Below are 24,950 nucleotides of genomic sequence, written 5' to 3'. Positions count from 1 at the left end.
TTAGGGGGAGGTTTTAAACCTGAGTATTTTAACTCTTGGTAATTTTCCCATTAGATTTTTGAGGAGTGTAGTATAATTTGGGGCCTACTTCTGTAGGAAACATCCTAATTAGACTTGTTTGAATGAAAGCTAGTGATGGCATTACTTCATAGACACTGAATATATGAGACTCCTTTTACTCAGTGTTCCTGCCAGGGATGGAGAATAGAAGAATCATAGTATTGTTATGTCCACTAGGAGACCACTGCTTTCTTGGAGTGAAATGAATACTAATAAATACTTGCTATTGTTTATAAATAAGTTGAACAGAAGAGATAAAGGTAAAGTCAATGATTTTTATACTACTCTAGCAGGAGTCATTCAGTTCTTTACTGACCTGTATGCTAATCCTAATAGATGACCAATTTAATTCCACCATTTCTAATTAACCCCAGCCTATATTGCTTTTTTCTTTTCCCATTCCCCACCATTTCCCTCATTCATCCTGTCCTTAGCCATTTTGGAACCTACTTCCTCTCTCCAAGCAATATTTTAGAAATTCTCTATATGATACCATATTTCTATTATTTAATGTAATCAAATGATAAACAATTGGGAGTAACTAGAAGATAAATATGTGGTAGTAACTAGACAGAGAATCAAACAGATATGCAAAATTAACTAGCCAAAGAGTTTGTCCGAATGATTAATGTGCAGAGTAACAAAAAATACCAAGAAAGCTATAGATGTGTCCCTAAAGTCTGGGGAGGAAAAAAATAAAAACAATGGCCTGGAAATGAACAGGAAACTGATAGGGAAGAACAGCTACACAAAAACTTTGTATGCTAAAATAGCTATACCTATAGAGAAACTGAAAGTGTAAATAAGGATCAAAATGTACAATAGATAATGTGAAATAGGAAGAAAAGGGGGGAAGGGGAAGTGGAAGGGATAGGGGAAAGAAAAAAAGGAATGGGATTAATATGAGAAAATAAAAAAGTGGAAACAAAGTCTTTGTAAACAGAGAGGGGTGGAGGGGTTGAACGGAGGGGAGGGAAATGGGGAAAAAATAAGAACCAAGATAGATTATGTAAAGGTACAAATTTCCAATGATGAATGTCATTATATTGTATACCTAAAATGTACCAATAAAATTTTATTAAAAAACATTTTGAATGCCTGCCAATTAAAAAAATATATATCCCCCCATATACTTCTGGAAAGCCTTAATTTCTGCTTCTTAAAAACATTTTATAATACCATAAGTCAATAAACACTGTTAAAGAAAACTGTGCTCATTATCTTACTCTTAGAGACAGATTAAAACAGTTAAGTGGACACCATTCTAGGTGGTTTATTGATATCCCTATACATCAGTACATTTTTGAAAATAAAAATTGACAATATCATACATTTAAAAAAAAAGAAAACACATAGAAGTTGAAACAACTTATATGTCAGCCCCAACTCACTGATAGTGTCTCTTCAAGGCTGTCAATATAATAGAACAATCTTATATACACAATTGGAAGTTTTTCATACTATTTATTCTTCAAATTTATCAACTGTTAACAGAGACATAATACCTTGTATGTCAAGTAGTGATTATTAGTATTGTTCCTGAACCATAACTGATTCTCCCCCTTTCTCGAAAATGTAGGGCATTACCATTAGGCTCCCTGTGAAATGGGTGAGTCCATGTGACAAGACTTGTTCTGGTCAATAAGGTCAGAGCAGAAATTACGTGCATGTCCCTTCCAGACTGGAATATCTAAACATCAAGACTCCCTGAGCTCTTTTTTCATAACATGACAACCAATATTGTTTTGGATGAAAGCCATGCTATCAACCAACATCTCTAAGTAACTACAATGAACAGATAAGCAGAAGCTCCACTGATCTATGATGGACATGTTTAATAATTCATAAATACACTTCTGTTATTTTAAGCCATTAAGCTTGTAAAGTATGTTGAGCTGGAGATTTAGCTCAGTGGCGCTGTGCCTACCTCTCAAGCACATGGTCCTGAGTTCAATCTCTGGTACCAAAAAAAAAAGGTTGTAAAGTGTGTTTCTAGCATAATTCATACCAACTGATACAGATAACTATTTTAGCTACCCATATGAACATAAAAATCCTAATTAGTATTACTGGTCACAGTAAATATGATCTTAATAGATATAATAAATTGGTATTTCTTTCCAGGTATATAAGTAAAGGCCACGGATACATCATGAATGTCAATATCATAAAGGACTAACTTCTTGATGGACAATGTAAGATGGAGTATTATTTCCAATAATGTCTTGGACTAGTTGAAAATAAAAAGATATCTAGGTTTTGTCCATGCTCTCCAGCGAAACCACCACAAAACCAAGGGAAAGTCTTTCAACTTCTCTGGGCTACAGTTTTCTCATTTGTATAAAAATAAGACAAACTCAGCCCACTAAATAGCTTACTCATGATCATCATTTAGCCGGTGACCTTCAAACTAATATTCAACTCCAAGTTGTTTTTAATTTGTTTTTCCCCAGAGTATGTCCCCATTTCCTGCCATAACACAATTGCTTGTGTTAAATTTATTATGATCCTTTTCAGCTCAAAGATCTATACAAATGGCTAGAGCAAAAACAACTGATTTAACATTTAATTTTCACCCATTTCTGAAACCAATTTCAAGTTGGACAATATTCCTCTTCTTTTCTCTGCACATTTTTTATATGTTTCTTTATTGTCTACTGTTCTAGACAAAAATAGGTGTTTTTCCTTTGTGAGTTAGGCTCAAACATCATATTCTGTGGAATAGGTCATAATGAAACTTTCCACATGGCACCAGGGATGTAGATGCAACTTTTACTAAATCTTCTGGCATCTTATATACTACTGAAACAATTTTTCAGACAAAAGGAGCAAAATAAATATTATATGGCAGCTCTTAGGATAGTGATATTTGATTAAAGAACCAAATTAGAATTGAATCTAGTTTTCAGTTTTTGAGTAGTAAAGAAGACTTAGGATTATAAAAGGATATTTAAGGGAAAATAAATTTTTTCTTTGGGAAAAATGTTTTTCATGTAAGATTTCTGGATAATGTTTCAGAATTTAAGGTCATTTAAGATATTTACAGGTTTTGCTGTTAAAAATAAATCTGTTATGAATACTCACCCAGAGGTATTTGCATGAACTTAAGTTTTCATTTCTCTGGGACAAATGCCCAAGAGTACAATTGCTGGGTCACAGAGTAAATGTGTGTTTAGTTTTATAACAAACTGACAAAATGTTTCCCAGAGTGTTTCTACTACTTTATATTTACACTAACAATGTATGAAGGACCTAGTATTTCCATATCCTCACCAGCACTTATTACAGCTTTTAAATTTTAACTATTTTACTAGGTATGTAAGGATAAATCATAGCAATTGTAATTTGCCTTTCCTTAAAGATTAATGCTGTTGAATATATTTTTGTGTGCTATTTGTCATACATAAGTCCTCTTTGGTGAAAAATTTATTTGTGTCTCTTGCTCATTTTTCTAATTGATTTATTTTTGTACTGTTGAACCTAAAGAGTTCTTTACGTATTCCCTATGTATCACGTTTGTTGAATACATGGTTTGGAAATATTTTCTCCCTGTTTGTAGGTTGCCTTTTTAACTTCTGAATAGGCTCTCTACAGCACAAAATTTTAATTTGGTGAAGTCCTGTTTATGAATATTTTCTTTTATGGATTGTGCTTTCGTAGTCATGTGTAAAAACTTATCATCTAGTCTTAGATGCTCAAGATTTTCTCCTATGTTTCCTTCTAAAAGTTTTGTAGGTTTGTTTTTTACATTATAATTTATGATCTAGTTTGAATTCGTTTTTGTTTATGTTGTGAAGTTTAGGTAAGTTTAAATTTTTTTTTGCCTAGAGATATCTAATTGAACCAGTACTATTTGTGGAGAAGACAATTTTTCCTCCATTTTATAGTTTTTTCTCTTTGCCAAAAATTAGTCACACTTATGTTGGTCTGAAATGATACTTTAAAAATAAATTTAAGAGCTGTATAGTTTTCTTTATAATAATTTACTTTAAATTAGGCAGGTCTAGTTCTATTAGAAAAAAATGAAGTCTCTGGAAGTTTTAAGCAGTTTAGTAGTTAAAATGACCAAATATAAGTTACATGCATGGATGGTTTGATGTAACCATAGGTTTCACGAATATTATAGGAGGAGACAGAAGGTACTTTCCATAAAAAGGAACCCACAAGTTACAAATATCAAGTTACTAAAGATACCAAATATTTCAAGATTCAGTGCTTTATGCCAACTCCAGAATGATGCCAAAAGCATTAAGAGATATTTAAATGAATGTTTTTAGAGACCATATTATAAAATTATATATATATATCACATAAGTATATCTCTTTTTTCTGTTTTTGTCACTCCATTTCATCCTTCAAAGATAGAAATTAGCAGGTCTGAGAACACACTAGGTCTTGTTCAAGATTTTTTAGTCATTGAATATACTGTGAGTTGCAAAATGTCTGATCACAGTTAATGATCTAAAGGGCTACAGTGTGTTCCAGTTCTCAAGTAAACTCTGCTGACATTTGTTTGAATTGCAAATCAAAGCAAACAAGACTCTTAGAGTATGTAAGAGATGTGATGGATGATGAAAAATAAAATAAAAATTGTAGGCCAATTACATGACATTTTCTATGGGGGGGGAATGAAAAACTGAGCAGATTATTTTCATTTCCTCTACTATATCTGGATCTGTTTTCATCCATGGTTAACTGACTGATGTCTCTTTCTACTAAACAATATTATTTTAAATAGGTGTTTCATGAATTCTTTGAGGATAAAGTACATGATGATCTTCTATTCATATTAATAATCCACAAAAGAAAATTCTTTTGCCAGTTAAAAATAGATGTTCCCTAGAGAACTTAACACTTTCTTTATATTCTATTAACACTAATTGAGTTTTCTAGGAATTTTATTCTCTAATTCGAACCAAACATAAAGTAGCTGCTGTATAATACAAAATTATGCCTTTGTAAGAGTACTATAAGTTTCAAAAAAAAAATCCTCTTAGGAGAGATGGAGTCATGGCAGGTGGAGGGATGCATACGGTTAAGATGAGGACAAAGAATAACCTATGTAATAAGAGAAAACCTATGGCCATTTTGAGGGGAAGTGAAATATATCCAAACCTAATGTTTACAGACATTAGTTGTTCTTAATTTATTCAATCTTCACCCTTCACATTTCACTGAAAAATCCAAATGACTTCAGCATTTACTAATTTTGACTATCAAAGACCAGCAACAGGCATTGTTTTGATACAATAATCTCTTTCCACATGACCATGTATGTATCAGAGGCTTTACTGCTGCCCTCTGCTTTGCTTCTTATGAGCTAATTTGTAGCAAACATTTTTAAAGGGCAACCACCATGAGTCAAACATGTCTCCACCACTGCACAGCTGTGGTAGCTTTGCTCATTTTTATATTAGTAACATTACATGTTATTTATAAGCAGAACATTTTAATTGTGTTGATTTCATTAGCCTCTTCAAATGCTTCTTATAGTTTTAAAAAGTGAACAGCTGGTTTTCACAAACATTTATTAAATAATTATGATTCAAATTTTTAGCTTTGATGTCTAAAACTTTGCTTAAGTTTTATTTGGCAAAAACAGTAGGCATGAATTATTCAAGATGTCATATATGACAGGTGCTGTGTGCTGATAAAATATCATTTTTATTTCTGTTACTCGGGCACACAATTATTAATCCCACCTGAATACTAACCAAAAGAAAACTGCTCTTCAAATTATTATGCTAATTATGTATTAGAGTTAAATTGTGTTTGAAAAATCAAACAGATCCTTGAATTAACCCAAAAGAGCCCTTTTGGATGAACAAAGTCAACATGAACAAAATTATTTCTGCCACTTTAAAATCCACTAAATTTCTAGGTCCTCAATAAATATATTCTGTTTTTCACTAAAGTGTTGCATCTCAGCCAAAATTCATCTATCCTTCTCTTCAATGTCTGTTACTAATTTGAGTGCTCATCAGATGTCTCCCTGAACCTCAAACAGCTGTACCAGGCATAAGGTTCCAAAAGCATGGCTACAAATACAGTTCCTATCTAATATCATTAGAGAAAGCCAATAATTAACTAGATCATCCCTTTTACTCTTCAAAAACAGTACATTTAAATGGAATACATTGTATCTGGAAACTACAATGGTGGTTTATATGAGCTCATTTCACAAGGTAATCCATTAGAACATGATAACATCCCACCTGTTCATCTGTGATAGAGTGAAAGAACTGGATTCTAGTAGAGCTTCTGCCATCGCCACCTTTATGACAGTGGGAAAATTCTCATGCAGGAAGTTTCTGATTAAAGAAATACCTGACTATTTGATCTGAAGGGTGAAAAGTCACCAACCATTCTAAGAATAAGGAAATTATACATGCCAAAATATATATTCCAATCTTATCTCTCTGTTCTATTATGAAGAATGAGAGTAAAGAACCTAAAAGAAATGCTTCCAAAAGTACTCCTTAGCAACAGGTTAAAGAAACCCTACCCAGCATTGTCTGGTCATTAAAACCACCAAATCTCCTTCCTCTATCCAGAAACTCCTATGCCCTGTAACTGTCAGGGACAGATATTCCTGGCCTTCAACATGGAGATATTTATGGAAATAACTTCCTTATTAATAACATTTTGGTCATAAAGAGTTATATCACTGATTTGTGGAAAAGATCACCAAATCAAGATAGATACATATTATATATTTGCAAAATTCCCTTATGGCTAATTTTATGCAGTTGGGGAAAATTAAGGTAAAAAGTTTTTAAACTTGAAATTGACCAGGTTATATAAAAACTTTTAAATTTAATTTTATATTTAAAATAACACAATAAAAATTATTTTGAGTAAATTGGTTCAACTGTGTAAAAATTATATTAAAGAGGCAATAAATAATTATGTACCACCAATTTAAAGTAATACCAACACTCTGGGAGGCTGAAACAGGACAGCAACATAGCAAAACCCATCTTTAAAATTTTAAAAAAGAAAAAAAATTATCATTATTTGCAGATGACATGATCCTCTACACAGATGACCCCAAAAAATTCCACCAAAGGACTCCTAGAATAAATAACAAAATTCAGCAATGTAGCAAGATACAAAATCAATACTCAAAAATCAAGAGCATTCCTGTACACCAACAATGAACTTATTGAGAAAGAAATTTTAAAAATAATACTATTATCAATAGCATCAACAAAAATTACTCAGGAATTAACCTAACCAAAGAAGGAAGTGAAAGACCTCTACAATGAAAACCATACAACTCTAAAAAAGAAAACTTAAGAAGACATCAGGTAATGGAAAGATATCCGCTATTCTTGGATAGGAGTACCAATACTGTCAAAATGGCCATACTTCCAAAACCAACATACAGACTTAATGCAATTCTCATCAAAATACCAATAGCATTCCTCATAGAAGTAGCAAAAGCAATCCTAACATTCATCTGGAACAAAAAGAGGCCAAGAATAGCAAAAGTAATCCTGGGCATCAAGGGCAAAGCAGAAAACATCACAAACCTTGACTTCAGGTTATACTCAAAGCTACAATAATAAATACAACATGGTATTGGCACAAAAACAGACATGTGGATCAATGGAAGAGAATAGAGGATGCAGAAACAACTCCAGTCAATTCAGCCATTGTATCCTTAACAAAGGGACCAAAAACATGCTGGAGGTAAGATAGCTTCCTTAGCAAATGGTGCTGGAAAAACTGGCTATGCACATGCAGAAAATTTAAACTAGAGCCCTATCTCTCATTGTGTACTAATCTAAAATCAAAATTGATCAAAGATCTAATTATTAAAACAGAAAAAAGGAAGCTGCTGGAAAATAAAACAGGTAAAACTTGAAATCATAGGCATAAGCAAGCACTTTCTGAACAGAACTCCAATTGCACAAAAAATAACAGCAAGAGTCAACAAATGTGACTATATCAGATCAAAAAGCTTTTTCCCAGCAAAGGAAACAACTAACAAAGTTAAGAGACAACCTACAGAATGGGAAATGTTTTGCCAGCTACTCCTCAGCAGAAGACTAATATCCAAAATACATAAAGAATTCAGAAAAATCAAACATTCCCCCAATAAAATACATGACCAACAAATGGACAAATGAAATGAGTAGACAATTCCCAGGGGAAATGCAAATGGCAATAAATACATGAAAAAGTGATCATGGGCCATTAAAGCAAGATAAATTAAAACAGCAGTTAGATTATATTGTACTCCAGAAACAAAATAGCAATCATCAAGAAATCAAATAATAAATTCTGGAGAGGCTGTGAAGAAAATTGAACCCTCCTTTAGGGCTGGAGGGAATGTTAACTAGTGCAACCATTACGGAAATCAGTATGGAGATTCCTCAAAAAACTAGAAATCAAATTTCTATTTCTATTCAACCCAGCTATTCCCCTACTAGGTATTTTCCCAAAAGAGTTAGAGACATCATATTACAGTGATACAAGCGTACCAATGTTTATAGCAGCACAATTCATAAGAGCTAAATCTTGGAAGTAGCCAAAATATGTTCATCAAAAACAGACCAAAGTATTTTTCTAAAATGTACTATTGTATATAATGGAATACTATTCTGCTATAAAGAAGGATAAATTTAAGTCATTTGTAGAAAAATGGATGCACCTTAAAAATATAATTGCTACAGTTTATATCTAGATATCCCCCAAAGCTTCATGAGTTCATAGGTGGGGCTTTGGGAAGGTGATTGGATCATGGAGACATGATACTCATCAATGGATTAGTCCACTGATGAACTGATAGCTAAATGTGATGTTGGGAGGAGGTGGGTCATTGGGAGCATGACCTAGAAGGGTATGTTTTTCTCCTGCCTCCCTTAATCCCTTCCACACTATGCACAGTTTCTCTTCTGCTGGCCCCATTTACCATGCTCCCCTGCCTTAGAGCCAGAGGACTAAGGACTGAAAACACTACAAACTGTGAGCTAAAATAAGCCATGCCTCCTTTAATTTGCAAGTGTCAAGTATTGTGTCTCAGTGATGATACAGCAACTAAGACAATAATGTTAAGTGGAATAAATCAGACACACAAACTTAAATATATTATGATTTCTTTCATATGGGCAATCCAAAGTATAAAGGGTAAAATAAAAACTAGATTAAAGGAAACAGGGAAATAAATCTTCTGCAAATGGGAGGGGGATAAAGAGATGAAAAGGGAGAGTGGCAAGGAATTAAAAAGACTGTGTTGTGTACATGTACCAACTATCCACAATAAATGCAATCATTTTGTGCTGTAAACAAACTAAAAAAGAAAAAAAAGAAATTTTAAATTTTTAAATGAGGCAGAGTATGCTGGGGAAATGCAGCTCAGAGCAAGGCCCTGGTTTTGGTCCTCAATAAATAAAGACATAATATTGAAAAAGGCTAATAAAGGAAAAAATAAAGGATATAATATAAAACAAGTGAAAAGAATGAAGTTAGTCTACAAGGAAAATAAAAAATACAAAAAGATTTCAAACCTCACTAATATTTAAAGAAAATAAATTAAAACAATGAAATCTGTGTTATATATATGGAACAAAAAAATTAAACCATTTGATGATTTGGTGTGGCAAAAATTGGGGGGAAATAAGCACTCTCATGTACTGTTGATGGATATACAAATTATAAAAACAGTTAAAAGTAATCAGCAGTATCTATAACAAAAATGTTTGCTTTCTTTGATACATAAAATTCCACTGTTAGAAATGTATTTGACATATCTACAGAACAATGCAAAAATATGTGTATAAATGATCATAACAGGGGAATCAGCCCACTGCAGACAGGCAGGTCTGCTCATGTCCTGCCGAGGTCGCGAGTTGCACGGAACATGCCGAATCAGCGCACACCCAAGCAACAATCCACGGGACACCACACACACACTCCTCTGTACAGTCACCTGGTTCCACACTCCACAGACACAGAGGACACCAGACCACCAGATCATGGTACTGAGTCCTGCCACTCCTGGCCCAGAAGTAGGGGCTTCTGAGCCATTGTCGCACTGCTCCTGGTCCAGAGGAAGGGGCTTCCCGGCCACCATCCCTCCCGCTGCTCCCAGCCCACAGGAAAGGGCTTTTGGGTCACCATCCCTACCACTGCTCCCGGCCCCTGTCCCACCTCTCCCAGCTCAGAGGAGGTAATCCGTGCAGGCACTAACAGCCCCCCGCCCCAGTCGAAATGAGAAAACACATAAATAAGTCTCAAAACCAGACTTCCAGATCACCTACAGCAACCCCAAAGGGAAATGAGATGGAACACTCTGATACACAACCACCTGGACCCACTGAACTGGCAACAAAAGGGGATCTAGAAAAAATGAAATCAGAAATAATTTCTCAGATAACAGGAGAAATTGTGCCTCAGTGCAAGACAGGATTAATAAATCTAGAGAGGAGCTCAGGAACATGATGGAATCCCAACATAGGAAACAAATGGAATCCATAAAACAGATGCAAATAGATTTCCAGGAGATGAAAAACTCCATTGAAAGGCTACACAGCAGAATGAGCCAATGTGAGGACAGAATTACAGACATAGAAGACAAGATTGCAATTAGTGACCAGGAAAAAAAATTACTTCAAAATTATAAGGGAACATGAGAAATCAATCCAGCAGCTGCTAGATGATGCAAAGAAGAATAACATAAGACTGATTGGAGTCAATGAAGAAACAGGAGAGAGTGGAGATGACATAAAAAATCTCTTCATAGAAATAATGGCAGAAAACTTCCCTAGCAGGGGAAAAGAGCTTGACATACAGATAAGTGAGGCATGTAGGACTCCAAATAGCTTTGATCAAAAAAACTACACACAGGCATATGTGTTAAGATTCCAGAAACTCAACAGAAGAACAAAGTTCTACAAGCAGTTAGAGAAAAGAAACAAATCACATACAAAGGAAAGCCCATCAGAATCACAGCAGACTTCTCAACACAAACCATCAAGCCAAGAAGAGCTTGGAGTGACATATTCCAAGCCCTAAAAGAAAACAGCCTCCAACCCAGATTGATGTACCCTGCAAAACTATCTTTCAAAATTGATGGAGAAATAGGACACTTTCATGAAACAGAGCACCTCAGGAACTTCATGAATACCAAACCAGCACTCCAAAGAATTTTACACAATATACTAGGAACAGACATTGAGGATCATAACCCCAGGAAGCAAAGCAGAATGAACCCATCTGGCATGACAAGAAATTAAATGGAAAGAGGGAGAACCCGACAGAAAGAAAAAGTCATGGCAATGACAAGTCAATACGTTTCAGTTATAACCATCAATGTTAATGGTCTCAATTCCCCAATCAAAAGAAATAGACTGGCAGAATCGGTCAAGAAGCAAAATCCAACAATATGCTACATACAAGAAACACTTAATTCAAAAGGAAACTCATAGACTGAAAGTTAAAGGGTGGAAAACAATACTCCCTGCAACAGGAACCCAAAAAAAAAGCAGGAGTAGCTATCCTCTTGGCAGATCAAGTAGATTTCAAACCAACACTGATTAAGAGAGATGAAGAAGGACACTACATCCTTGTAAAGGGAACAATCCAAGAGAAAGAGATGACAATTATAAATATCTAGGCACCAAACACTAGTGCACCCAACTATGTAAAACAAATACTAATGGACATGAAAAGTCATACATGCACTAATACAATTGTAGTGGGAGACCTCAACACCCCACTGTCACAAAAAGATAGATCAACTAGACAAAAAATAAGTAATGAAATACTAGAACTCAATCGAACTCTTGAAGAAATGAACTTAACATGTTGACAGAGTCTTCCACCCCACAAAATCAGAATACACATTCTTCTCAGCTGCACATGGGTCATTCTCCAAAATAGACCACATACTCACACATAGAACATATTTAAGTAAGTGCAAAAGAATTGAAGTTATCCCCTGCATATTATCAGACCATAGTGCAATGAAATTGGAGATCCATAGCAACAGAAACTCAAAAAATTTCATAAACACATGGAAATTGAACAACACACTTCTGAATAACCAGTGGGTCACAGAGGAAATTAAAGAAGAAATCGGACAGTTCCTTCAATTAAATGACTATGACAATACAACATATTGGAATCTATGGGACACAATGAAAGCAGTCTTATGAGGGAAATTCATAGCAGTGAATACACATATTAGGAAAGCAGAACAAGCCCAACTAAACAACCTGATGCTGAACCTCAAGCTTCTAGAAAAGGAAGTCCAGGACAACCACAGAGCTCATACAAGGGAGGAAATTATATAAAGATCAGAGGAGAAATCAATGCAGTAGAGACTAAGAGAACAATACAAAAAATCAAAGAAGCCAGGAGTTGGTTCTTCGAAAGAATCAACAAAATTGACAAACCCTTAGCCAACCTTATCAGAAAAAGGAAAGAAAAGGCCCAAATCCATGCAATTAGGAATGAAAAGGGTGAAATTACAACAGACCCAGCAGAAATCCACATGATCATCAATACCTACTTCCAGAACCTATACGCCAATAAGATGGACAACACAGAAGAAATGGACAGATTTCTAGATACCTATGAATTACCAAAGTTGAACGAAGAAGACCTAAAAATTCTGAACAACCCAATATCAACCAATGAAATTGAAAATGTAATTAAAACTTATCAACTAAGAAAAGCCTGGGCCCTGATGGCTTCACTGCTGAATTCTACAAGACATTTAGAGAAGAACTGTTGCCACTACTGTTTAAACTCTTCAATGAAATTGAAAGGGAAGCAATACTCCCAAATTCATTCCTGGAAGCAAGCATCACCTTGATCCCCAAAGCAGAGAAAGACCCAACTGAAAAAGAGAACTGTAGGCCTATCTCACTAATGAACATAGATGCAAAAATCCTTAATAAGATAATGGCAAACAGAATGCAGAAGATCATCAAGAAGATCATACACCCTGATCAAGTGGGATTCATCCCAGGGATGCAGGGATGGTTCAATATATGCAAATCAATCAATGTATTACACTATATCAATAGAGCCAAGGACAAAAACCATATGATTAGCTCCATAGATGCAGAAAAAGCATTTGACAAAATCCAACATGCATTTATGATAAAAACCCTACAAAAAATTGGAATAGATGGTCTCTACCTCAAACTGATAGAAGCCATATATGAAAAACCAACAGCCAATATCATACTAAATGGTCAAAAATTGAAATCCTTCACACTAAAATCAGGAAGAAGACAAGGATGTCCACTATCACCACTCTTGTTCAATATACTTCTGGAAACATTAGCCATGGTAATTAGACAAGAGAAAGAAATAAAAGGAATAAAGATAGGAAATGAAGAAGTCAAATTGTTATTATTTGCAGATGACATGATACTCTATATAGAAGACCCCAAGAACTCCACCAAAAGTCTTCTAGACTTGATAACCGAATTCAGTCAAGTAGCTGGTTACAAGGTCAACAGACAAAAATCAATAGCTTTCCTCTACACAAATGACAGACTCACTGAGAGAGAAATAGGGCAAATAATTCCTTTCACAATAGCATCCAAAAAATTGAAATACCTAGGAATCAACCTAACAAAAGAAATCAAAGACCTCTTCTCTGAAAACTATGGCACTCTGAAAAGAGAGATTGAAGATGATATCAGAAAATGGACAGACATCCCCTGCTCCTGGGTAGGAAGGATTAATATAGTGAAAATGGCCATACTTCCAAAACTGCTATATAGATTTAATGCAATTCCAATTGAGATCCCACCAGCATACTTCATGGACCTTGAGAAAACAATCCAAAACTTCATTTGGAACAAGAAGAGACCCAGAATAGCAAAAGCAATTCTAGGTAACAGAGACATGGCAGGGGGTATCACAATCCCCAACCTGCAACTCTACTCCAAAGCTACTGTGATAAAAACAGCATGGTACTGGCAAAGAAACAGACCTGAGGACCAGTGGAACAGATTAGAAGATGCAGAAACAACGCCAGACACACTCAGCCATCTCATCTTCAATAAAGGAGCCAAACACTCTCACTGGTGGAAAGATAGCCTCTTTAATAAATGGTGCTGGAAAAATTGGGCTTCAACTTGCCAAAGATTAAAACTAGACCTATATCTCTCACCATGCACTAAACTAAAATCAAAATGGATGAAAGATCTAAATATTAAAATAGAAACTCTGAACCAGTTGGAACAGAGGTTAGGTAGAACTCTTGAAGACATTGGTGTAGGAAAAGATTTTATGAACAAAACCTCAGTTGCCTGTGAACTAGCAAAAACAATCAACAAATGGGATTTCTTCTTATTAAAAGGTTTCTGCACAGCAAGAGAAAACACCAGCAGTGTGAAGAGACAACCCACAATGTGGGAAAAAATCTTCACCTGGTCTTCCTCAGACAAAGGTCTACTATCTCAAATCTATAAAGAACTTAAAACGATCAGACCTCCAAAATTTAAAGACTCAATCCAAAACTGGGCATCTGAAATGAACAGACATTTCTCAGACAAGGAAGTAGAAATAGCAAATAAACATATGAAAATGTATTCAACATAACTGGTCATTCGAGAGATGCAAATGAAAACAACACTGAGATTCCACCTCACTCCAGAAAGAATGGCTACTATCATGAAATCAACCAATAACATATGCTGGGGGGCTGTGGGGAAAGAGGAACCCTGCTCCACTGCTGGTGGGAGTGTAGACTGGTGCAACCACTGTGGAAATCAGTATGGAGATACCTCAGAGAACTAGGACTGGAAGTCCCATTTGACCCTGCTATTCCACTGCTGGGGATCTTCCCCAAAGAATTAAAAGAATCATACCACAGTGATATATGTGTGCCCATGTTCATAGCAGCACAGTTTGTAATAGCTAAAACTTGGAAACAGCCCAAATGCCCATCAACTGGAGACTGGATAAAGAAAATGTGGTTTTTTAAAATAAAATGGAGTACTACTCAGCCATAAAAAATGAGAAATTAGAGACATTTATAGCTAAGTGGATGCACATTGAGGCAATCCTTTTAAGTGAAATAAATAGGACACACATGTGTAAATACCGAATAGTTTTTCTAGTGTGAGAAACTGAAAGTGTAAATAAGGACTAAAATGTATAATAGGTAATGTGAACTAGGAAGAAAAGGGGCAAAGAGGAAGGAAGTGGGAGGGCTAGGGGAAAGGATAGAAGGGAATGGGATTAATATGAGAAAATGGAAAAATAGGAACAAAATCTTTGTAAATAGTGAGGAATGGAGGGGTTGAAGGGAGGGCTGGACAAGGGTGAAAAATAAGAACCAAGAGAGATTATGTAAAGGTGCAAATTTCCAATGATGAATGTCATTATATTGTATACCTAAAATGTACCAATGATTAGAATGAATAATTGATAATGTAAAATAGGAAGTAAAGGTCCAAAGGAGTAGGGGTAGTGGGAGGGGTGGGAGAAAGGAAAGAAGGGAAAGGACAAATGATGAGAAATGGAAAAAATGGAAATAAAGGCTTTGTAAATAGGGAAGGGTGGAGGGGGTGAATGGAGGGTTAGGAATGGGGAAAAAATCAGAACCAAGATGCATTATGTAAAGGTACAATTCCCAATGAGAAATGTAATTGTGTTGCATACCTAAAATGTACCAATAAAAGAATTTAACAACAACAAAGAAAATGATCATAACAGGGCCAGGGATTTTGCTCAGTGGTTTCGCTGCCTGCTGCACAAGCGCAAGGACCCGAGTTCGATCCCTGGTACCAAAAGAAAACCCCTAAAAAACAAAAACAAATAAATGATCATAACAGCAATTTAATGGAAAAAATCAACCTAAATATCCAATTAGATTAGCAAAACATATGAAGTACATCCATATAATTGTATGCTATGTAGCTATTGAAAATATTGTATAAATCTTTAATAAATGATACATAAAATCATTAAGATATATTAAGTGTAAAAAGTAGTATATGAACATTGTATATTATATAATCCCTATTTTATAAACTGAAAAGGGTCAAATATTTAACATGTTGATCTTGATATTAAAACTTTTTGAGAATATGCAGAAAATAAAACAATGATCTTTGAAGAAAAGTATTATGAATAAGGGTAGAGGAATACATTTTTGTTTTCAGCTATCTTATATTTTTAGAATTTCAAATATTGGTGGTTATTAGTTTTATTTTTTAAATGTCAACACATGAACTAGATGATAGCCACTTTGGTTTTCTTCTATCTACTTTTAATATTTTTAAAATAAAGAGGCTTCAAAGACTACTCAAAATATAATGAAGAAGAATTAACCGAACTAGTATTATTCATAATATTCATTATCATGGTTGAACATTGAATTCTACATCAACAATAGTTAGACAAAGATAAAGCAAGAATTAAACATGGCCACAAGTTTAAAATGATCTGAAGTTCTACAGCTTTCAGGAATGCAATTATTATGTATCACAAACATATACTAATTAAAAAATAAAGATTAATCATCACAAATATACTGGATTATTTGTCAAAAAAATAAAGCTGCCTCATTTTGAATAGCACTAGTGAGTATGTTCACAGAAAATGTTTCTAACAACTAGAGCTGTCTGTCCATTGAAAAGACAGCATAACAAAACAGTAACCCCTGTATCAAGATGTATTCCAGTACTATCTCACTCTCCTCTGTTTTTCTGCCTTCAAGAGTTAACTCAGGAATCACCTGCCCAGGGAAGCTATTATCTCCTCCCCTTCACCTTGTGCTTTACAGAGTAGCTATTAAAAGTTTGGTCCTTAAACCAAAAACAATTGAGCTAACATCAATTGGGATCATGGTACAAATGCAGGACTTGAGACTCTATGCTTAAGCATTACTAAATGTATTTTTTAATAAAACCCCAGGTGCTTTGTATTCACACAAAAATTTGGAAAGTAGTGGGTAAATGACAGTATAAGGCAGTGGTGGCAAACCTATGGTACGCATGCTGCAGCGGGGATGTGGACATGTGAACCAAGTTGCTCCAGCAGCCAAGCATAAGATAATAGTTGTTTTTTCTAAACTAAAACCTCAGTATTCAGGCTTAGTTGCAGTGTTGGCACTTTGTGATAAATAAGTGGGTTTTAGTTTGGGCCCTCAGTCTCTAAAAGGTTCACCAACATTGGCATAAGGTGTGCCACAGTTTCTTATGTACACCTGTATCACAGCATTCATTATATTGCATTTACAAATTTGGTGGCTTGTCTAAATGAGACTGAGATTGTTAAAAGCAAATCTAAGATTTGTTGTTGTTGTTACTGTTGTTCTTGTTGTCATTCTATATCCATCACACATAGCCTATAATGGATACTCTATAAATGTCTGTGAGTAAATGAACAAGAATGAATGAAAAATAAGCACACTATTCAATTCATCTTTTACAGTAACTTATAAAATATATGACAGCCTAGAAATAATAATTCTAAATTACAAGTAATTTTAAATAATATTTTAAAAACCACTCTGTTTAAATGTACTCATATCCTTGAAACACATTAAAGAATATTTTTATTTTTACCAAATAGTACATGAGATCCAAAACTGTACCTAAAGCTTCTGATCATATTTATTTTTTTCTCTCTAAAGAGCCCTACACTGAAATTATCAGATAATATCACCAGTTTGAGTGTAAGCTAACAGCTGAAAAGACAAATAAATTACTTTTAGATTTCTATTGTTTCGTTGATGACACACCAATTATGTTGCTATTTATCTTTAAGACTGCAGCTGTTGCTGGCTCTGCGTCACTGTTTACTATAATTACTGCCTTCAGATTTCATTCTGACCTATTTCCCATTATAGGCTATGCCCAGGCCAGATGAGCAACTTCAAAAATCAACAGCAAATATAATTGTTTGCAAAACTGTTGTACTGGGAATCTTTTTTTTCTAGTAACATAAAAATTATTTAATAAATATTCACCCTTAAACCAAAATCCTCACCTGGCTGTTTCTCGCCATTCAGCATCCTCACCTTCACGCAAGCAAATCTCATCCAGTTCTGTGAAAAGGTCATGAGGAATGTGTTCCTCGTCATCATCCTCAGTTCCAAGAATAAACTGTACCCGCTGTGATGGTGTGTCTACGAAAAATCAGAGACATGAACACGTGTCACCATGACTCCAAGCCTGAAATGTCCTAGTCACTACCTTCAGTACCCCAAACTTACATCTCCTTTATCCATACTGCCACACTTACACAATGCAGACTTGAGAATTAAAAGTAAATTTAACATAACATTAAGTGTAATATAATTTGGAGTCATAAGGGGGAGGAAATAAAATTGTTCATATTCACAGATGACATTTTCTACATAGAAAATCCCATGAAATCTACAAAAAAATCCTAGAAATTAGTTTAGCAAGATTATAGGATACCAGATAACACAAAATCAATCATATTTATATACATTAGAATTGAAAAATTAGAAACAATAAAAAAGAATTTATGACAGCTTCAGGAAAACTCTAGATATAAATTTAACAAAATATAGAAGATCTGTACTCTGAAAAGTGTACTAAAACAATGAAATAAATGATTTGAAATCAAAGATCTAAATAAATGAAGATATGTACAGTGTCTTCATCTTTATAGACGTACTGTTTCCATGGATTAGAAAAACATAGTTCAGAGACTATCTTTCCCAAATGGATCTATTGTAATTCAATTTCAATGAAACTCCCAGAAGAATTTTTATAGGTGAGGAAAAATTAATTCTAAAATTTACATAGAAAGTTAAAGGAATAGAATAGCCAGGACGTTTTTAAAAGAATAAAATTGGGGGAAACCATATCATCTGATTTTAAGAATCACAGATGCTTCCTGAATTATGATGAGGTTATGTCTTCATAAACCCATTGTAATTGAAAAAAGCCCAAAAATGCACTTACACCATCTATCTTACTGAACATCATAGTTTAACAACATAATAGAGTATGGATTGTTTACCACTGTGTTCATGTAGCTAAGAGGGAGCTATGGTTCACACCCACTGCCCAGCATGGGCAAAACAGAGTATCTTACCTCTTTCAGAAGAGAGTACCATACTGCAGATTGCTAAACTAGGAAAAGATCAAAATTCAAAATAGGGTTTCTATTAAATGTGCATTGCTTTTGCACCATTGTAAAGGTGAAAACTGTATGTCAAACCACAGTAAACTGTTAGCCCTCTGTATTCTAAAGCCATGTTAATCAAGAAAATGTGGTTTTGGCAAAGGGATAGACAATGCAAAAGAGTGAAGGTCTGTGTGCCCCAAAATTCATAGTTTGAAATTCTAATTTTTAATATGATAACATACAAAAGTTGGATCTTTGGGAAAATATTATCCCATGAGGGTGAAGTCTTTAAAATGGAATGAGTACTTTTATAAAAACAGACCTCAGAGAACTCTCTAACACTCTTCCATTGTGCAAAGATACAAGGAGAAAATGAGATTTCAACCCTGAAGAAGATCCTTACAAGAACCCAACATTGCTGGTACCTGATCTCAGATGTCCCACCTCCAGATTGAGAAATAAATTTCTGAGATTTATTTACTCCTAAATCTATGTGACTTTGTTATAACAGACTGAACTGTCTAAGAGATACCTAGATCAATGGAACAGGCAAGAGTATCAAAAAAAAATAGTCCAAATAAATATGGGCAATTGATTTTTTGAAGAGATGTGCAAAGGCAATTTAATATAGAATATACTTTATCTTTTTTATGTGTGTTTTCAACAAATGGTGTGGAACAATTGGACATGAACATGTAAAACAAGAGAACCTTGGACTAAATCTCACTCTTATACCAAAATTAACTCAAAATTAATCACTTTTTTTTTAAGTGAAATATAAAACTAGAAAATTCTAAAAGAAAACCTTTCAATCTTCAGGCAAAAAGTTTTTAAATTTGACACAAAATACATAATTCATAACAGAAAAAATAAATAAAAATTTATCAAAATGTAACAAATTCAATGAAAATCACTTTTAAAGAAATGTAAGAACAAGTTATAGAAGCGAAGGAAAATATTTGCAAATTGTATGTTCAACAAAATCCTATATCTAGAATATATTTTTAAAATTCTTAAAATTCAACAGTAAGGAAAAGCAGCTTAATTAAAAATGGTACAATATTTCCCCAGATACTTCAACAGAGAAAAATATGAGTTGCAAATAAGCACATGAAATATTGTTGATGATTTATTGTTATTTCAATGAGGTAAATTGTCAAGATTTACATCAGAGAAAAGTGTCCATATTTACCTTGCCAGTTTCATAGATGCTGGCAAAAGACATGAGAGTTTTTTTGGGGGGTGAGACCAAAGGTGGTTTATTACTCAGAGTATCATCATGTGTGTTGGATCCCCAAATTACTTCTACCACAGAAAGATGCCCAAAAAGCAAGGAGATGTTGCACATATAATCAGAAGAGTTACAGGAGAGGCCAATATTAGGAAACCCATGTTATTCATAATAAAGCCTCTCTGATTTTTGCACCACAGGGAGACATTATCGTTATTTCACTGGACAAGAGACAAGACTGCCTTTTGCTCCAGAGAGGAACACTATCTCTATCTTCCCAGTCTGTTCACTATATGAAGATCATTGAAAAGATAGGCAAAAATGTAGTCAGTTCCCTCTCCTCACAAAATGTACAATCGGCATATAATATTCCTCATGGTATGTGAGCAATCCATGGAGAGCTCTCGCCCAAAAACCATTTTTATAGTCGTTCTGATCACTCTCAGAAAAATTATCGTTATTTGAATTTAAAGCTTTTTGTTGAAATTTAAACTCATTTGTAAACATTAATCATCTTCCTACATCTAAGAAGCCACAATTTTATTTGTCCATTCTTCAATTCACACTTATGATGTAAACAAAAAAGAAAAATTCTTGAGATTTTGGTTATTACTATTTTCTCTTTCATTTATTTTGTTAAAGATTATATGAGTAGTTTACCTACCAGTGCTTTCTAAGTTTCTGGGTATATGATCAAAATATAAAACTCATATATATCTACACAACAGCAAAAGCAATTAGAAATTTCAGTAGCAAAACATTCCATTTGCTTGAGAAATAAAATAGGTATCAAGCAATAAGCCTAACAAAATTATGTAATCCATTTGTGATGAAAATTATAAAACCATTGCATTGTGTAAAAAAATCTAATTAAATGCGGGCTGGGGATTTATCTCAGTGGTTCCGCCTCCTATCTCACAAGTGCAAGGTCTTGAGTTTGATCTCTGGTACCAAAAAAAAAAAAATTTAATTAAATGAATAAATGTATATTAACAGGAAGATTCATTAATGGTAAAATTCTTACAAACAATATTACTACAGTTAATATCTGGGATATTTTTAACATTTTTAAAACACAGGAGAATGAGTAACTCAGTAACAAGTATATTATGATTATTGAAATCTATAATATTAAGCATTTTACTTATGAAAATGAACCAAATAATAAATTATTAATTAACTTAAAAGATAATAAATTTACTTTATTTTAACATTTAGGATTTCAGAGAGTAAAGGTAGAAAATAAACATGTAACTTTAATTATTTAATAATTATCATAACAATATAATTTATTTATGTTTCTATATAAGTAAATATTTGTAGTGGGACCCTAACCCCTGCCTGCCTCATTATCCTCATCTTCTGTCACTCTTTCCCATGCTACTGCATTCTGGGTTAATTAGCCTTCTTCAAGATTCTTAAAACTATCACATTCCTTCTCACTTCATGGTCATTGCATGTAGTTTCCTCTAGCTCTTCTATATCTCTTCCTGCCCTCTGCTTAAATGTTATATGCATTGACTTCTACCTAATTACCCTTGCAAAACACATACATATCCACATATAGGCACATTCATATGATATTATGTCAATCTCCTCTTATCCTAACTTAGAATCTTACATTTATCTCACTTGTAATTAGTTGTTACACTAACTTCAATTATAATTAAATAATTTATTGTTTAGTAATTGAGTTTATGTCTATCTCCCATGCTAAAATGTATGAATTATAAAGACAGGAACCATGTATGCATTATTCATTGCTATATTCTCAGTATATATCCATAACTTAATAAATATTTACTTTTTTAAAGAATGAAACCATTGTACATATATTACTTAATTTACAGCCAAATTATACTTATTTGGTCTTATTACATGCACTTTTTTTGCATTGCTTCTATGACAAAAATGTATCTGGACAACATGTCAGTTTTTGTTGGCAGGTCAGTTTTTGCAGTGCTGGGGCCCAAACCCAAGACCTTGTGATATGTGGCAAATGCTTTACAACTGAGCTACACATTCAAAACACTTGGTGTTTTGTGAGGAAAAAAAAAAAAAAAAACTTGCTCAATGTTTCCAAAGTCTTTTTCCAGAATATGTGATTTCAAAAACAGTCACAAATATTATCTACATAAGAAGTATCCAAAAGTTCAGAGTAAATACAGTCAATATAAAACCCAACTTTTGTCTATTAGACTGAATATAAGAGGCATTTATACAAATATATAGTTAAATAATGATTAAAATGTTTGTATTAATACTCAACACTGTCATTGTATGAGAAATCGTATTAACTATACTAATAAAAAAAACAAAAAGAATTAAGCAAGTGAGATATGGGTAGATGTTCTTACTAAAATAAGAAGAAAAATACTCTTAGCCTATCTCAATTTAACTGCTCTGGATTTGTTGTTATTTTGTTTTGTTTTGTTCTTGTAATATGCATTCCTTGGGAGCATATATTTTCAGAGCATTTAGCGAATTTATTTTTAAATGCATACTTTAAATATAAAAATATAGAAAACAAGCAAAATTTCCTCAATGTATTTTTACAATGTGAATAACATTCCCTTCATATTTCTCAAGTGGAATAGAGCCAGTACAAATAATATAAAAAACAAAGTGAAATAATTTATATGAATTAGATGTTGAGATTTTATGAGGCTCCATGACAATTTTACTATCTTATTAATCTAGAGGATCCTGTGACTAGGGAATTTACTAAATGATGGAAAGCAAAGAAATTGCAGTAAGAAAAAGAAAAGGGAGACTGACTTCTTATTAGATGTATTGAGTAAATAAACCAGTATCTTTTATATTTCAGTATTCAGTCTGGTTGTGTTTTGATCAGCCAGTCAATTTACTAGTTGTAGGTATTAAGTACATATTACATTTCTTTTAAATGATACCACAAAATTACTTCTCTTGAATTGTTTAAAATCTTCTTGGAATATAAGACAAATACATACTAGTAAATAATCAAAGATTATAATTAAGTAGTAATTTATCTGGTATTTAATGCTACAAGAATAAAGAAGAGAAAAAAATAAATGAAGGTTACAATGGTTAAGGGAGAGTTTTCACAGGAAGAGGTAGGAAGTCAAGTCACATTAGCATTAGGAACATATTTTTTACTAAAAACAAAGAAAAAGATGCAAGATAACTAAAACCATCAATATTTCAGTTTACGCAATGGATTTAAGAACAGGATAATGCAAGAAAACATCTCAGAAACTGAAGTTCAAGATATAGATCTGCAGTCAGCAAATAACTTCACAGAATAGAAAGATCAGGTGAATTTTGAATACTGTTCTTGAAAACTAACTAAAATCCAGTAACTAGGTCCATCAAACTGGGTTGTACCAAGTAATCAGCCTAAGTCCCAATCCTTCTCAAGCAAATTGGTTCCATAATAATAAAATTGGAATAGAAATGAATATTTCACTAAGGATAAATTTGGTTGTATGATAGAAATGTAGTTACTAGAAAGAGGAAACAGTAGGACTGGAGAGCTAGGATATCAGAGTTAAGAGTTAAGCTAAGTGTGAGACCCCTCCATTAGTGAATAGAGAAACCACTGTTGCTAGGTTCTTTATGTTTCCAGCTGCCAGGATTAGTCTCCTAGAAATAAGTAGAATCAAATTTCAAGAGGGGAAATTATGGATGCAGAAACACTATGGAAACTATAAAGCATTATGTAAACAGTGATTGATATTGATGCTAGTGGTACTGATACTGGTTATAATGATGATAGAGGCTTAACTGCAAGAAATGAGGAGATTTAAAACCTAAAGAAAGGAGAATGGAAAAATAATAATGCCATTAATTAAAAGAGAGTTGTCAAAATAAGGGGCTAGTACTGTAGGATGAATATTCAAAAACCAACTTTCGGGTATGCTGAGTTGGAGATGACCATCGGATAAACATGTGAAAGTCAAGAGGCAGTTGAAGATTTGAGATTGGATTCTGGAAGAGAGCAGGATCAGAAATGGACATATAACTACTGAAGTTATGACATTTAACTAAAGAAGTAATTAGATTATAAGTATATAGATTGTGACTGAAAATTGAAGAATAGAGAGAGGAGACTAAACATTGGAGAAATGAACAGGTTTAAAATATGGGCAAAGAAACCGGAGTTAACAAAAGAAGCAGATAAGAAATAGGAAGATATGTAAAAGGATCGACATTAAACAAATATTTAATGAACACTTTCCCTCTGTCAGGTACTGTTATAAGCAGTGAATATGACAGATGTAAATAAAAAATCTCTGCCCTGATCTTACATCTGATTAGAAGAGTAGTATTACAGAGAACAAAGCAGAAAAGGACTTTAAAAAGAAAAAGTCAATAATGTCAGATGCTCTAGAGAACAGAGTAAGACTAACAGGATTTGGTTAGCCTAATTTTAAATAACACTGGAATTGCAAGCAACATGTATTACTCTTATAATCATAAAATCATATTTCCACTTGAAATACAGGCTGCATTTTCAACAAATGGTAATTTAAATAATTTAAACAATTTAAATAATTATACTACTAGAGAAAATTCATAATAGAATCATAATTAG

At 33.6% G+C, this 24,950-nt stretch overlaps 1 protein-coding gene across 20 annotated transcripts in view; it reads right to left on the bottom strand.

Moving 5' to 3' along the window:
* The window catches only part of Slc4a10 (solute carrier family 4 member 10), a 308,057-nt gene that overhangs the window by 94,764 nt on the left and 188,343 nt on the right, over positions 1-24,950 (bottom strand). For all 20 annotated transcript variants that reach the window (XM_087199463.1, XM_087199486.1, XM_087199461.1 and 17 more), the window contains one exon: positions 18,031-18,169. In XM_087199463.1, the coding sequence (XP_087055589.1) occupies positions 18,031-18,169 (139 nt within the window). The remainder of the gene's footprint in view (positions 1-18,030; positions 18,170-24,950) is intronic.

This window comes from Heterocephalus glaber, unplaced genomic scaffold, assembly GCF_053883595.1.
Source record: "Heterocephalus glaber isolate CG9 unplaced genomic scaffold, H.glaber_assembly_v1.0 deba00000347, whole genome shotgun sequence".
Taxonomy (NCBI): domain Eukaryota; kingdom Metazoa; phylum Chordata; class Mammalia; order Rodentia; family Bathyergidae; genus Heterocephalus; species Heterocephalus glaber.
This window is presented reverse-complemented; position numbering and strand designations above follow the sequence as displayed.